Source organism: Balearica regulorum, chromosome Z (assembly GCF_011004875.1).
Source record: "Balearica regulorum gibbericeps isolate bBalReg1 chromosome Z, bBalReg1.pri, whole genome shotgun sequence".
Lineage (NCBI taxonomy): Eukaryota > Metazoa > Chordata > Aves > Gruiformes > Gruidae > Balearica > Balearica regulorum.
This window is the reverse complement of record NC_046220.1, coordinates 84,117,316-84,134,566: the sequence shown is the minus strand read 5'-3', so window position 1 is coordinate 84,134,566 and position 17,251 is coordinate 84,117,316. Positions and strand designations below refer to the sequence as shown.

Below are 17,251 nucleotides of genomic sequence, written 5' to 3'. Positions count from 1 at the left end.
GTTCAACCAAATCTGGAAGAAGAATAGAGACCTACTGAAAATTTCAGTAATCTAGAACATAGGAAGCTCTCCCTTCAGCGGGCAGACCAGCATCACCCTGTCTGCTCGACACAAATGGAATCTGAGGGTGACAAGACATCTTCCCACATAAGTCACTAGTGACACCAGGCCTGGAAGACACCTTCATCCTCTGTAAGGAGCAACAGTTCTCCTAAATCAGGCAGCAAAGCAGTGAAGCATTTCACTCCCAGATCTTCAGACACCCAAGCAGGTGTCTGCTTCATGAGCAGTGGTGCTGCTTCACAAGGTGTATCTCAAACAGAAGTCCCAGAGAAAGTTAAACCTATATATTAGCTAAAGAACTTGATATTTTAGCAGTCCTCTCCAACTGTAATTGAATAGGGCTGCATTCACTACATGGAAGGAGTGTCACCGAGCAATTACTGGCAGAAAACCATTAAGTGACTGGTTTTCTCAGAGCTGCTCTTTGATCATGGGCAGGTCACCCCACTTAAAAGATTTAATTTCTTCCTCCATCAGGCAGGGCTACACCACCCTGTATTCATTGGCAAAGCCTCAAAGTAACTCCCTGTCTTTCACTTTCTCTTTTTCTTTTGGAAATGAGACAAAGGTGACTGCAGCATCTATCAACACCTACTTGTTCCAACAGGTCTTCAGCTTGGCGGCCAACCTCAGCCAAAGTCAGTGCACAAACTGGCCCTGGGCTATGACACAAGTGGGTCGGTGAGATGGGGAACCTTAAACTGCTCCCTCACGTTTTGCTGAGCAAGAAAATCACTGTGCTTCAGATCCAGACCCAAGGATGGGCAACTAAAGCCAGACACTGTCTGCCTAACCAGCACAGGGAAACGAATTACATCTTTGGTTGGGAGATCCTGCCAGCCTCTTCACGAGCAGCACCCACCCACTCTCCAGTGCTGATCTGGTTAGCCAAGGATTTGGTGCATTACATGCTGCTGGCTGATGCCAGAGGATTTAAACTAGCAAGCACATGACTTCACCGCTGACTTGAGAAGTTTATACGATGGAGGTGCTGGTCTCAGGAGCCTCAACCCAGCTCTGGAGCTAGTGACATGACCACTGCCTGAGACCACGATCCCTTGCACCTACGTCTGCAGCACCCATTGTTTCCTGGTGTTTGACTGCAGGTGGTCAAGCAGCACTGATGCCTGCAAAAAAAATCTCTGGAATTGCGATAGAAATCTGCACTGATAATTTTACAGCAAGTGCAAAAAGAAAGTAAGTTTCACTGTGCATTGAAATGTGCTGTTCCCCAGGAGACAACCTTCACACATCACCCCATCCCTACTATTGCCTTTGCTTTGGCAACGTAGCAGCTTTTCCAACCATAACTTCATATCTCATCATCAGAGAGGGCTTTAGACACATACAAGAGGGACCTGAATGGTTTGAGTGGATTTGCTCTGCTCCCACACACAGCAGTCAAAGACACCTCCCCCAGCTGCACCTCCCCAGGTGCAGGCAGGTCAGATGTCCTCTGCCTACAGTCTGAGCTCACACGACGCAAAGCATCTCCTGCCTGGGAACATTTTGGCACGAGAACAGTGCTTCTTTGAGTCATGGAGACATGGAAGATAAAGTTTCACATGATATTAGCTTTGATTTTGTGGGAACTTCTCCAGCTTTCCTTATCAGTAAGGGTTCAGACTTGGGCTTGGGTTCGGACATCCTTTGGTAGGACATGCCAGACTCGTTGACAATGTCACACAATCCCTGCAACGCCCTCTACATCTCCACACTACCAAACAGTGCAGGACATTCAACATCTTACATTGTTAACTTGTCAGTGCAGTGTTTGGGATGCTCTTCACCCCAGCCAGCTAATCCTCTTCAACCAGAGCCCAAGAGTGGAAACCCACCACCTCCACCTGCCACAGGTATGTTGCTATTTCTACTGGCCTATTGGGAAGGCAAACCAAGTCATCTCCTCCACCATCAGCTCCTCAGGGAAGACAGCAGAAGGGCACTACCAGCAGGGTGTAGGACAATCTAGATGTGACCCACACACCCTGCCTGCTCCTTCACTGCTCAATAGGAAGGCAACATGACCGTCAACTGGAGAAGCCTCTGACGTCCCCCACCATGCAACGAGTCCCTGCTGCACCTGTTGGGACATGGACACACATGCAAATAAGCAGTAAAATAAATTGCAGTCCCATTTACTGCCAACAACACAGGCTTTTGCTTGGTGATGATGGGTGACAGTCAGCCACCATGGGGGAAGAGATGGACTTGGCCAGGAAGGGGATTTTCAATTCTCCCTCTCCCATTGCCAGGAGAAATGGGACAAAACCGTAGAATCACTTTGGTTTTTCTTAATGCCCTTTCCACAGGAGGAGCCTGGGATGGAGTAGCTACCAGATCTTTCATGTACCAAGAGCTCCTCTGGCGTTCTAAATACATACCATACCAGAAGTCTTTTACTTAACGAATTGCTCTCAGAAATATCAAAGAGATTCCGACTTGCAACAGCCTCACAAGGAGTATGCAAATAAAGTATTATATAAAATCTTCCCACTGGATCTTTTTAGAAAAAAATAATCCAAACATAAAAAGATTTAAAATGATTCCATTATCTAAACTTTCCTCATTTATATAGGCAATATGGTGCTCAAATAATATCTTGCATACAGCAATGGAGTGGTCTTCACCCCAGAGGCTCACATGGAGCTAGCAGACCTTCTGGGGGGTATTGCTCAAATGCAGCAGGGCTCGGCAGAGTACAGCAATGCCATGCAGCAAACGAAAGCATTCAAAGTTGGAAACAAGGAGAATTATAGATGAGCTGAATGTAATTATAAGGCCAGGATTTTCTCAGTGCACCAGGAGTTCACGAAATATATCTCATGAGATCCTCCACGAGGAGACTGTCTTCTCATAGCCACCTGCCCAGAGAACTGGAAAGACCAGAGGTTTCCAGGGGAAATCTTCTCTATTTTTAAGCAACTGCTTTGTATGGGATGCACAGTGCCAGATTACAGGCACTGACCCCCATATAGTTTCCCACAGTTGCTAATAGCAGATGTCTCACCAAGGAATATAAGAGCAGGACAAGTATGGGCTGGTCTTTCCCAGAGATAGCTGACAGCATCAGAAAAACAGCAATTTAGGAATATCCTGGACTGCAGGTTGCATCAAGAGACCTTATTTTTACTCTTAAATTGCACATTATTCAGGAATTGCTCTCAGCCCCACACTTTTACAACATCCTGCGGATGCTTATATATACACATATTATATACAAATGTCTATTTAAATATGTAATACACCTATACGCACACACAAAAAATTCTTTCTTTTATTTGCCTTAACCTTGCAGGATCCTAGAGACAAGAATTTCAAAGGCATCAGGCACTTAGGGATGCAGAGGGGCATTTTCAGGGATAGGAAAGTCAGCTTCACTTTAGGCTCCCTTACAATCTTTAGGAAGCCAATTAGTTTTGAAAATGTGGCCCCGGACTACTCTGCCTTTGCAGAAAAGGAACCAGATGCTGAGTATATTTTCAGGACTAAACTGGATTTCCATATAAATGCCCTTTCTGATTGTCAGGTTAGAACTATGTGAGGCATATCATGGTCACTGATATATAACCGACATTTTCACAGTAGCCAGCAGAAATCTCAAATCCAAGCATTTTTCAACTCAGAGCAGTGCACATCGCACAACCAGCAATGCAGAAATCTCAACTGGAAATAAAACAGGAAAAACAGGAATTCGATTTTCCAACCAAATCCCTCAAAATCCATAAAAAATCGCAACAAAAAAACTTAACATCCCTTGGGAAATAATTAACCAGCTTTTTCCTTAGCAGGTTTGAAGAACGATTGATAATTTACATTCAAGACGAACACCTTATAAATGAATTTTTTCTTTAAAATGTTTAAAGCTACTAGTGAAAAATCAACAGCCGGCAACTGTAATAAACTGAACCACCAGCAGCGTTTCACTCATATATCAGAAATGCTGCCTGGACAGAAGAACAATAGCTTGCAGTTCCTTTTTGGTGCCAAGGAAAATTTGTCACTCGCTGTTAAAGGAAGTCCAACATGGAGAGAGATAATTATTAGCTCTGCTGCAGGCTGGGAGAGAGCCCAAACACAGGGAAAACAGCTTAGGCATCAGTGAATATTATTTGTAAATAGAAAACAAGCTCCGTGCTGGAGGAGATCAAATAGGTTTCATGCCCAGGAAAAGAAAAAAAAAACCCAATTAAAAAACCACAAGTTGAAACAAAAGATGGCACGGTACAAGGTAGATTAAAGATGTCAGGGCTGCATTGATTTGAGTCAGGAAAGCATCACTTGTGCTTGACTCCTGCATCCTCCTGTGGTACCGACCAGAGCCAGGGACCTTCTTCCCCAGGGAGAACACCCGGTCCTGCTAACACCCCGAGCAACCCAAGGAGGCTTGAAGGAAACGTCCAGCCTCCCAGCTGAATTTCAAGGAGCCAGCTGCAATGGTGGGAGTGAGCCCAGCTGGGGTTTTGCTGCCGAATATTTCAGAGCACATCAAAGCTATAATAAATTAAATCCCCAATTCCATCTGGCATCTTCAGAGGCTCATCTAAAGCAGCGTCTCCATACAGCATGCACCTTCCTACACAATAAGATCTTATCTTTGTTGTGTGCAGGTGTTTGTATAGATGCTCCCAGCATCCTTGCATCCAGGCACGGGGCAGGGAAGGGGACGTGTAAGCCCCCATCCTGCACCAAGCAGCTTCCAGCATGGCTCTGTGAGGAAAGAAACTGTGCCCAAAACAGGATGCCAGAGCGGCAATACACACTGCTCAGACTGGCACAGTGTCTTGTACCACCCTGCAAGGGCCTCACAGGCTTCTTCTCACAGATCCCACACATGGGACTGAAGCCTGGAGGACATCAAGCAGGGCAAGAGCACCAAAACCACCAGCCCCTTCTACAGGTGGGACATCCATCAGCCACAGCAACTGCAAATGCAGCTTCGCCCTTTCCTGCAGCCGGCTCAGTCTCATATCTCCTCAGGCGAACACTGCTCTTACAGGGCTGATGGTTGCATCGTGGCACAGCAGCTCCTCAAACAGGTGACAATGGTCAAACCCATGCCTTTACCCTACCCAACCCTCTCCCACACCAGTGCTTGCATAGAGGAGGGACAGCCACCTCCAGTGATGCCAGCAGCACTTGGAAGACACTCTTTACTGATGTTCACATCACATACAACCACCAGAACCAACCCACACCTGGCTTCTGTCACTGTAAACCTAACACAGGCTCTTAGCACGTGCAATTTTGCATCTTAGCCCAGTTCAGCCTCTCAGCTATTTAATCCTCTTCCCTACAACACCATCCTTGCACTGCAGCACATAACCAAGAAGCACAACTACACAAAGCTCCTCCATCTCAGCTACATCTCGTACTTCCAAGTCAGCTTTGATGCTCCAAATAGGTCCCTCAAACAGGTGGCAATAAGGAGCTTTTCAGGAATAAATGTGACACTCAGTATTTTTCCCCCTTAATTACAGAGCAATAAGGTCCCGGTCAAAGCATCCATCTGCACATTGGGATGTTGCTCATCTCCTGTGGTTTCGGCAGAAGCGAGCTTTCGGCATCCAAGCAGAGGGACACGTATCCCCTTCCACGGGAGACAGAAAGCTGTACAGATGAGGCAGTACAAAAACAAAAGCAAAGTTTTTGTGAGGAAGAGCTAAACACAGCCCCTACCTGATTGTGTTCGTGAGACGATGAGCCCTTCCCTCGGGATGGGGAACAGCTTCCATCAAGCTGCTCGCTACAATCCGCCGTCCACTGTAAAAGGGATAAAAAAGGGATTGTGTAAAATAATAGCCGGGCTGGGAAAAACTGCTGTGTCAGTCCACAGCACACAGCAAATGCTGTCCAGCCAGAGGCATGACTGTACACGTGCAGCTCCCCCCCTTTTTCAGGATGATCCCAAAGGCTTTGGCTTGGAAATGCTCCACCCACCGATGGTGAGCAGAGGGAAGATACAGGAACAATTGCAGGAAGGCACCTGAAATGATGCTTTGCAATAAAATGCATCCCCAGTACTTCCTTGCAGACTCCAACAGTGTTTGGTATCTTGGGCATACGGTACGGACCAGGACAGCTTGGCTTGATTACTCTTTTCCATGGACTCTTCCATAGAAAGTTGGGAAGTTTCTGTTTTTTCCCAACTGTTTGCTTCAGTGACAGATAGGAGTTCTGAGCTGCCAAACCCCTGTGATTTTATCTTAAAAAAACCAGAAAACAGAGCTCAAAGCTACAGGTTTGGCCACTGCCATACACCGCAGCCGTGACGTGCAGCCTGGATGGCAGCCCTGCTGTCACACTGGCTTCCCCCCCATGGTGAAGGACATGGGCATCAGGGGACATTCCAGCCATAGGGGATGCCAGACTGCTTAGAGCAGCTTCCCTCAAGGCTTGACAGCAAGGTGCCTCCACCAAAGTAATTCAATTTGGGGTCATGTGGGGTTTTTTCCCCCTCCAATAAATGAAGTGCTACATCATACTGGGGAAGAAAAACCCACAAACCCCAATTTAAAAAAAGTAGGTTTCACTGGACAAACATGAAAGATGCTGGTAAATCCTAAAGTCATTTTGTCCACCTCTACCTCCCCAGCCCCTCCAGCAAAGCTGAGACTGAACCTTGGTGACCAGCCCCATTTCTGAGGTCTTTCATCCTGGAAGTGCTCAGCTGCCCCAGAGACACTCACCGCCTGGATGCCATCACCAAGGCTGATGTGCCAAGAAAACGAAAAGTCAACTCCATACAAACAGCAACTACCTGAGAGGTTTTTGACAGGTATGGATGAGGCCAGAAAATAAGAGGAAGAGCAACCACTAGAACTGCTCATGATCCCTGCACAGCTCTGCCCTCATCAGAGAGCCTGTTCTAGCTCACCAGAAGGGGGGACCTCAGCCTCGCCTTTAATGAGCTCATCAAAGAGCCCACCACTCTTCTAACACCTCTGCTGACCTAACTGGAGAAGCTCATGATGCTATCACGTTTGAGAGTCTTCTACCAGACCTTTGTCTATTTCCTTTAAAATCTAGAGTGCAATCATGTGCCTAGAAAGGTGTCCCAAGGTCCAGCTCACCTATTATTATGTCCATAGCTCAAAGAAAATTGCATTTTCCCTCTGACTTTCCTTTTTTTGCCTGGTGAGAGCAAAGAGACATCCTGCCCATGGGAACATCCACACTTTGAGATTCTCTAGGCTGGTGATGGATTCAGCTCCCCTGCGAGTGGCGTGGAGGATGAAGCAGCATACAATGCACCTTTCCTTCCTTCCCCCAGCATGGACAGCAGTTATCCAGGGGTGTGGTACCATCCAAGCATCTCACACCCATGGGTGAGTGGATTTATCCACTCTTAGGCAGGGAAAACTTTATTACAACCACAAGGAAACAAACCACAGAGAGATTAAGTAACTTGCCCAACTTTAAAGATTAAGTCGCTGGCAGAACCTTGCATTTAAAAACAATTTTCTTGGTCTCAGTCCAGCACCTTCCCCCTAAACACATCCTTTTTCCTCCAGCTCTCATTAAGAGGGAACATGCCGCCTTCATTCAGGCTGACTTCCACCAGGGTTACTCTAGTGAGCTGCGTGTTTATGTGCGTGTTTATCCCTTGCTTTGATAAGAAGTGACGAGGAAGAGAAAATCAGAAATAAAAATTCCTGATTATTTCTTATACAAATTTGGGGTACAAGGTGGGAAAATAAGCATCTTTGGGAGAGGAGAGATAATTTCTTAGAATCACAGAATCATAGAATGGTTTGGGTTGGAAGGGACCTCAAAGCCCATCCAGTTCTCAACCCCCCTGCCATGGGCAGGGCCACCCTCCACTAGCCCAGGTTGCCCAAAGCCCCATCCAACCTGGCCTTGACCACTGCCAGGGAGCCAGGGGCAGCCACAGCTTCTCTGGGCAACCTGTGCCAGGGCCTCACCACTCTCACAGGAAAGAAGTTCCTCCTCACATCTCATTTCCATCTCCCCTCCTGCAGCTTAAACCCATTACCCCTTGTCCTGTCACTACAGGCCCTGATAAACAGTCCCTCACCAGCTTTCCTGTAGCCCCTTTAGGGACTGGAAGGTGCTCTAAGGTCTCCCCGGGGCCTTTTCTTCTCCAAGCTGAACAACCCCAACTCTCTCAGCCTGTCCTCATAGCAGAGGTGCTCCAGCCCTCTGATCAGCTTCATGGCCTCCTCTGGACTCGCTCCAACAGCTCCATGTCTCTCCTGTACTGGGGCCCCCAGAGCTGGACGCAGTACTCCAGGTGGGGTCTCACAAGAGCAGAGTAGAGGGGCAGGATCAGCTCCCTCGACCTGCTGGTCACACCTCTTGTGATGCAGCCCAGGACATGGTTGGCTTTCTGGGCTGCAAGCGCACACTGCTGGCTCATGTTGAGCTTCTCATCAATCAACACCCCCAAGTCCTTCTCCTCGGGGCTGCTTTCAATCCATTCCTCGCCCAGCCTATAGTCATGTTTGGGATTGCCCTGACCCACGTGCAGGACCTTGCACTTGGCCTTGTTGAACTTCATGCGGTTCTCACGGGCCCACCTCTCCAGCCTGTCCAGGTCCCTCTGGATGGCATCCCTTCCCTCCAGCGTGTCGACCACACCACACAGCTTGGTGTCGTCGGCAAACTTGCTGAGGGTGCACTCGATCCTGTTGTCCATGTTGCTGACAAAGATGTTGAACAGTGCCGGTCCCAGTACCGACCCCTGAGGAATGCCACTCGTCACCGTTCTCCACTTGGACAAATACATCCCTTAAGACATTCCTTAAGACATGGCTCAATAAAAGCAGGTCACCTATGTAAAAGCCCATCCTCACTTCTTGGCCCATATACAGCCCTAAAAACATGAAATACTGCATTTTGCTGGAGTTTCACATAGAAATCCCAATTAAACTTACACACCAGTGGTCTGGGGTACAACTACATTTAGCTGCTTAATTTGAGATGCCTCTAAAAGTGGTTTAATTAAAAGGTTCAATGTTCAGATCTTTCATTATTATTCATTTTTCTTTTAAAATAAAACCTGACCATCTTTAAAGACAGCATCCCAGAACTGACATTAAAAACCCAGCAGCTCCTTTTTTTTTCAGGGTAGGCCAGAGGGGAAACCTAAAATCCCATTTCCACAACTGGGAGATGGATTTGGTTGGGCTGCCACAAGAATTAGCAGGTTTTGTCCTTTAAGATGCAGAGGGAGCCTGGGCTTATGGGCATGGACAGGCTGCAAGTGGTTGTAAAACTTTGACTGCTAATTTATTTCTAATTCAATAGTATTTCTAAACTTGACACGTTGAATACAGTAGCACTTGCCTGTTTGACCTGAAGCCCCTCTAACGTGTCACTTCAAACACAGCCATTTTCCAGCCTTAGCTTTAAAAAATGCACTCTTAGGTTAAAAAAATGCACTGTAAAGTACTTTGGATTACTTGATTTTTAAATTTATTTTCTCCCACTTCTAACAGCTTTGATCCTCAAATTGTAAAAGACCTCTTCAGCAAAATCTATTCTTAAAAAGGTTCCTTTGATTGGTAATTTCTTTACACCGAGCTAATATATAAAGGGTCCAAAGCTCTGGATCGGATCCTCAGCTCCAGCAAACCTGCATAGCTCAGGTAAATCAGGTAAACATTGCTGATATCAGATAAGGATGGGATCCTTCATATATAGAATCATAGAATGGTTTGGGTTGGAAGGGACCTCACAGCCCACCCAGTTTCACCCCCGGCCATGGGCAGGGACCCCCTCCACTAGCCCAGGTTGCCCAAAGCCCCATCCAACCTGGCCTTGACCACTGCCAGGGAGCCAGGGGCAGCCACAGCTTCTCTGGGCAACCTGTGCCAGGGCCTCACCACCCTCACAGGGAAGAAGTTCTTCCTTATATCAAATCTAAATCTCCCCTCCTTCAGTTTAAACCCATTACCCTTTGTGTGTCACTACAGGCCCTACTAAAAAGTCTCTCTCCGTTTTTCTTATAAGCGCCCTTTATACATTAAAAGGCCACAACAAAGTTTCGTTGGAGGTTTCTTCTCCAGGTGAACAACTCCAACTCTCTCACCCTGTCTTCACAGGAGAGGTGCTCCAGCCCTCTGACCATTTCTGTGGCCTCCTCTGGACCTACTCTAACAGCTCCAAGTCTGTCTTGTGCTGGGGACCCCAGAGCTGGATGAAGTGTTCCAGGTGGGGTCTCTGGCAGCAGAGGAGGAGAATCGCCTCCCTCGACCTGCTGGCCATCTTCTTGTGATGCAGCCCAGGACACGGTTGGTTTTCTGGGCTGCAAGCGCACATTGCCAGCTCACTTCAATTTGTCACCCACCAGTGTCCCCGTGTCCTTTTTTGCAGGGCTGCTCTCAATTCGTCCATCCCCCAGACTGTAATGATACTGTGGAGTGCCCTGGCCCAGGTGCAGGACCTTGCACTTGGCCTTGTTGAACTTCATGAGGTTCATGTGGGAGAGCAAACTCCTTTCTGCTGGACTGGGGGACATTGTCTTTTGCACGCTGAGGTGCATGAAGCAGGGGACAGGAGAAGTAGGCACCTCCAGAACTAGCAGGAGAGTGCCTTGCGCCCTTGGTACCCCAACCACTCCTCCCAATTTAAAGGCAAATCAAAACTCTAGGGAGGCAGGGACTCATTTGTAAGCAATTAATAGACTTGGGCGTGAAATGAGAGACAAAATGACCTGCAACAAAAATTCTTTGCATGATGGAGGAGGTCACAGTGCTAGACACACCCAGCCTGGACTCAGCCTTTCTCCCTGTAATAGCACCCCCAGCTCAGCTTTGCCACATAGTCTCGTTAGCTGTTAAACTAACAGTAACGCTTAATACGAAGTGGTCCGGGGATCTCTGCTTGGGATCAGTCTCCCTTGCACCCCATACAAAGAGACAAAGACCCAAATCAGACCAGCAGACTGCTCCTGCAGCACAAACACATCTCAGCTATCCAACGATGGCCTTATCCTTAACCTTATTTCATCCTCATAATCAGTACATAAGTGGTCTCTAAGCTAAACATTTTATCCTACCTGCAAGGTGGGAAAGCACCTCTATCACAAATGGAGAATCACAGCAGCCTTACAAGCCCAAGGGTGGGGACTGGAGCCCGCCACTCTTTGCACCATGGGCTCCTTATCCCTTTGGCAGTTCACATCTTCAGCGCGCACATGGCACACTGTGGCACCAGAATACAAATGATACCTCCAAACAACAACAGTGGTTCAGGAAGTTTCATTTCTCCTTGTGTTGGACCTAAAATGTCCATTTTAGGAACAAATCTAACTAGAACTACATAATTCCTAATGACAGCATCAAACCACATCCCTGCTAAAACCATCCCTCTGTTCGCTGGGTATTCGCATCCTCTGAAATACAGCAATTTCCTTTTCTGATATAACAACCATGAAGCAAGCAAACAGGTTATTACACATATTAAAATGCCAACAAAAGCTACACTTTCGGGGAGCATTTGGGGCTTTTGATTGACCTTCGGTCTTGGTTGTTTCATGGACAGCCCTGTGGACATCTCACTACTGAGCAGCTCCCTGCTGCAGCCCTTGCAGCTCTTCCCAATCCCTCCAGGATTCTTCCACCCTGGCGAAGCAGCGTGCTGTTTGGGATGGAGAGAGGCACCCTTCATTTACAAATGAAATGTCCTTCATTTATAAACGGGAACCTTGGAGAAGTCAAAAAGCTGCAAGGCACACACCTTGGAAAAAGAAAACCCAGTTGGCTGGAGACCTCTACCAACTGTTTGGAGACCTCATATCTGGTTGAACAAGCAAGCTGCCCCAAATCCAGTCTTTTATTATATCCTGCTTTACACCCCAATGCTCAAAACACTGCAGCTGGACGTGCATCCCCAACCCAGGTGACAAGCCACCGGAATCCCCCAGCCCCTCTCCCACCCCACACTGTGCCCTTCACCCACCTGTGAGACGTGGGACTGCGTCTTCTCACTTTCACCGTCCCCCTCCGTTTTATCCGTCAGCAGCCCCTGGACCTGGTACTCCAGGACGTAGCTGTCAATGAAACGCTCCAGCTCCTCGATCTCCTGAGAGCGGCTGCTCCCTGCCTCTGAGGAGGCCGATGCCACCGACGAGTTCTCCATCCCTTCAGGAGAAACACCGTGAACAGAGGGAGCCTGAGAAAGCAAAATAAAAAAAGGCAAGAAATGATTTCCCAGTAATTATAAAAAGATTAAAAAAAACCAGTAGTCAAAGCCTATCAGTTTTCACAGGCAGAATACTTTTGCTGTACATCCAGTAAGATTTATAATGATCCTAAGTGGTCACATTTAGAGTTTCCATGTGTGCATAAACAAAAAAAAAAAGTCCCATTTCTGTAATAGTCCTACATCTAAGGACAACAACAGACATTTTGCTTATCCTCCTTCTTAAAATCCAAACTACTGAAAAACTCCAGACACATGCGCAAGATAAAAACAAAATTAAAAAGCTTAATTTAAAAAGCCCATGGCATTAGCTGTGCTGGATAAGGGTGATAAGCTGGGGATGACAGACAGGGGAGTGAGGAAGAGGATGATAACTAAAAAGCTTCTCTAGGACAGCAGCAGTAAATGATGCCGAGCCAACAATGTGACTATAAAGTGAGGAGGTTTGCACATGGAGGTGAAACAGAGATCACACTAGAATCTGTTTTTAAAACCTCTCCTCATTAAAAATGAATTAAAAAGAGCAAAAAAGGGGAAAACCCTGCAAAACAACAAAGCATGTTCTGCATCAACCAGTCGATTGGCAACAACAGAAGAAACGATGCTATCCCTCCAGCTGAGCTCGGAGTCAGCACAGCCCCAAGCCCATGCCACAGCAAAGGTATCTACCTCCACAGAGGCACAAGCCCACGTTCACATGGGTCGTCTTCTCCCAAACCCAGTCCTGCTCTGCCAGATCACCAGGCGCCATAGATCCACGGTTTTGCAGGCTGGAGCAACATGTAGAGGTCCTTTCCCAGCTCCAAGGAGCCAGAGCTTTCAGGAGGACAAAAACCCTTGCCCATCTCACCAGCTATCTTGCGTGAGCTCTGCAGGAGAATTGCTCTATAGCAGACATAGAAGCTTTACGATGCTTTTAAGATAAAGCATCCTCAGGATGCAAACTGACTCTGGGAAACCAGCAGATAGCCCAGCCAAGACATGAACCTTCAGAAATGGGAGTCTGAATCACTAAATGTTCTGTATGTAGGTTTTTAACATCTTCTTACTGGTTAAAGTGAAAATACAGAATAGAGGAGAAAGAGAAGGCTGTGCAAATGCAAACAGATGTAAATAAAAATTAGGTCATTGGCTTTAAGGCTTGATTCAGCTACTGAAGTGTCCCAACAGCCTGGCTTATCCCTCCCTCCAGTTTCTGCTCCAGGACAACAGCCATCTCCTAAATATGTATACATATATTATGGCTAGCAGAACAAGAAGCCATTATCCAGGGGCTTACACTGCAAACCCTATTGGGATAGTCTTGTTCAGGGTGCAGATCATCAAGGCATTAAGTGTTCTTCTGCAAAACAAAGCCAGATCCCTCTATATCCCCAGCCCCTTTCCAAAGCCAACACATGAGAATGGATACACCACCCCACATACACCTTTTCAACCAATGCAAGAGACTCAACTCCAACCACTTTTATCTCCTTCAATCCATATTAAAATTATTGAATTAAAAACCTTAGCAAATGCTGCAGTTGTCCCTTAAGCAGGGAATGAACACATAAGGACATCAACAGCTGACACCCAGATCATCTGAAGATGTCCATCTAATGAAGAAGAGCTGATGAAACCTCAAATGCAGCATTGCTAATAAAGGCAGCTTTAATGATGTTCACGTGGATGCTCCTGTGATCACTATGTGCACCTATCCAGTGCATCCACCCCAGATAACATACTCCTTTGAAAGTTGGCCAACATTGTTTTCCAGCAACAGACAGGACTCCATCCCCTTCGCGTCACTGAAATGACACCTTCTCTGCCCCAGAACAGGGAAGCTGCTTTACAAACCATACCATCACCAGGGACCGAAATGAAAGGTACACTCCACAGGTAAGCAAAATGCACAGAATGGTCCTCCTGTGGTCTCCTGAGATGGAAACGGTACCAGGAGACCTTCACCCTGATGAAAGCGGCCATGGATGCTTCTTCAAACAAGACTTAGGTTTGCAAGATTCCCAAAGCCCAGGTTGGAGCAAGGAGCTATAGCTTGTACATCTAATGGCTGCAAAGCCAACACAAGAATTCCAGCCCTTGAGGACCACACATCTGGTCATGTGAGCAAAGATGGGTACAGTTTGCTCTGAGGACGGCACTACCACCATCCAAACCACCCTCTCACATGGTCCTCTCCCCTGCCCACACCTGAGGTGCCCACGGGCACAGTGCGGGCAGTGGGGACCAGTCCAGCTGCAAACACCTGCAGATGACAGTCTTCAAGCCCTACACTTCAGCACGCACCACCAGATTTCCTGGGAGGTCTCTCCTCAAGGTACCTAACCCAAGCAGGAGCCACTTGGTTTGCAAACATGGACTGAACCCACAGCAGCAAGAAGGACAAGAAGAGCCATCAAAACGAAGTATTTTCCATGTGACATAAAATTGCTGCGACTCATTGCTGTGGGAGATGGGACTGCTCTGGGGGCCTGACACCCTTTCTTTGGCCATCAGTCAAGTGCTGGCTGCGCGTTCACCCCAAACTCTGCATCCCACATCCAGAGAAGCTGGGGTGAGTGATGGGGAGGGGGGTCAGCATCCCCACTGTCTCCCACCCAACCACTGCGGAGGGAGCTTGGACCAAACCCTCTCCTCCTTCCTATTTCTTCATGGCTGAATACCACTGACACCTTAAAGAAAAGAAACCATCAACTCATGTACCTGGGTTGGGCATGTTTGCACATGAATTAAGCTCAGAACCAGCATCTTGTGGTAAGACACATACTCCTCCTTCCCTGCAGTTGGGAGGGACAAGACACAGGAGCTCCCACCACATTGCAGGACGCCAAGACTTCATCCCTCACCCTCTCCTTCACTGGAAATTGGTATTTACAGTCTGTTTTGAGACAAGTATAAAATTACCAAGCAAATTTGGATTGAGTCACATGCCATCCGGAAAGAAAAAAAAAAATAAAAAAATCTGTTACCAGCTCGTGTAATTTCCAGCTCCTGAACTATTTCTCATCTGTCACTTCTGAACAATTGTGGCTTCATTTGGAAACTGCTGAGAACGAGCAGTTCTGGCCTAAGGATTTCATCTGCTCAAGGAATTAATCCCAAATGTGCCTGGACTGTCAAAAAGGCTCATTATGTAGATCAATATCACACATTAACTCCTGAACAAAAATCATGTGGCGTATTAAAAAGGAGAAAGAAAAAAAATAGACAAGAAAAAGAAAAAGAGAAGCCCCAGAGAGCATGGAGCCCCAGAGGAGGGCATGCTTCTCCTCTTTTAGCTAATTAGTGCCAATTACCGAATGGAAAGCGCCAATTATGAAATAGAAAGTGCTAAAGAAAGAGTTGGGAGAATAGGTGGCTGCAATGAGTCCTGGAGGGCACAACAGTGTGGGGAGGTGACGACATGAGGTAGAGGACAGCTGAGACAGGTGGTATTGCTTGGGATGAAGCAAGCAGAGTCAGAGGGTATCCTCCATCCCCTGGGGCCACACAACACAAACTCAAAGGTTTTTTTGCTTATTTTAAATCTTTTTGAAGGTGTCACTGGAGCAAATTGAGCTGGCCTGGGGATGCTCCTCCTTGAACACCCACAATAAAGCATAAAGCAGAGCGAGGGCTAACAAATTACTCCACTTTTGAGGTGCTCACTCCCATGTCCAACCAGCATTTTGCTGATTAGCAGCAGGAGAGATGGTGGATTGAAGGGGAATGGGCTTATCAGAAGTCACCAATTCCAGCAAATGAGCACAAACCATGTATTTGAGATATTTATGGATCTCTACTAGGAAACTCAAAAATCAAGTCAACCTTCACCTCTCTCTAAAGAAAACCAGAACTTAGCAGGAAGAAAACTCCCCAATGTTTTAGGGTGATGAGTTACCACATATGCTTGTGATAGGCTTGTCATTGTACACAAAGATCGCTAGAGCAGGTGTCTGGGCATGGACAGAGAGTTGGTTGACATCTAAACCTTATAATAAGATAACAGACTAACAAGTTGTGGTCTGTAATCTTCTTTATGTGCTTAGTCTGCATGGAGTCAGTGTGAATCACATAATGACACAGAGATTGGCTGCCTGACATGGACATCCCAGCATGGCGGCTGTGCTGGGGCCACTGCTGATATGCCACCATCACCCAGCACAGGGCATCAATAAAGCAGCTCAACAAGCAGAGGAACATCTTGCCTTTTGGGCATCTCCTGGCACTCCCTGTTAGTGACCAGCTCTGGGTTTTCTGAATTTGTCCTTTAAATTCCCCTTCTGACCACGTTCCCTTCCTATATTGGGGTTCATGGTTAGGACCACACATGCCTGATCACTACAGCAGTGGGTAATATCCAAATTCAGCCCTCACCTTGCTTTGAGCAAGTGGTTGGACTACAGACCTCCGGAAGTCTTCTCCAACCTGTCCATGAGATGCTGTTCAACCACTTCATCACTGTAAGAAAGCCTCCTGTGCTCTCATCCTACTTTCCATACTTCATTCTGAGCTGTCTCTCCCATTTTAGATGAGTTTCTCCCAGTTATCATGCAATTGCCTTCCCCACTTCCACCAGCCTGCCCAGAGATGTCCCAATGCTCAGGTGAGGGTTGTTTTCGTCACCATCCTCCATAAATTTTTTCAAGGCAAGGCTTTTTCAGCTGTTAACCATTGATTTCTGGGCTCTACCTAATTCTACCAAGTGTGAGATGTGTGTATATAAAACATGCCCGACAAAACAAGACAATCACAGGTTTACAGAGGCTGATATGCTGGGTCCCTGTTTGCTGGGTCACTGGTTCAAGCAGCCTGGCCCTTCAAGAGGGACAGATTTTGGAAAGCACAAATGGTGGCCCTTCCTCCTTGGCAGGAGGCACCTTGGGAAGGGAAGCTGCCACCTGCATCCAGACCAATTCAAGTCCATCTGCAAAGGTTTACTCTCCACACTAATGCTAACCCTTCTCTCCCTTTCCAAAATTAAACCTGTCAGGAAAATGGCACGGGCTGGATGGTCTCCTGCTCTTCTTGGTGCTGCATG

The 17,251-nt window shown here is 47.1% G+C and overlaps 1 protein-coding gene across 6 annotated transcripts in view; it reads right to left on the bottom strand.

The window, feature by feature from the left end:
* The window catches only part of CTIF (cap binding complex dependent translation initiation factor), a 148,280-nt gene that overhangs the window by 105,195 nt on the left and 25,834 nt on the right, over positions 1-17,251 (bottom strand). For all 6 annotated transcript variants that reach the window (XM_075739723.1, XM_075739726.1, XM_075739725.1 and 3 more), the window contains exons 2-3: positions 11,989-12,201; positions 5,743-5,826 (exon numbers count right to left, since the gene is read on the bottom strand). In XM_075739723.1, the coding sequence (XP_075595838.1) occupies positions 5,743-5,826; positions 11,989-12,168 (264 nt within the window). In that variant the 5' untranslated portion in view covers positions 12,169-12,201. The remainder of the gene's footprint in view (positions 1-5,742; positions 5,827-11,988; positions 12,202-17,251) is intronic.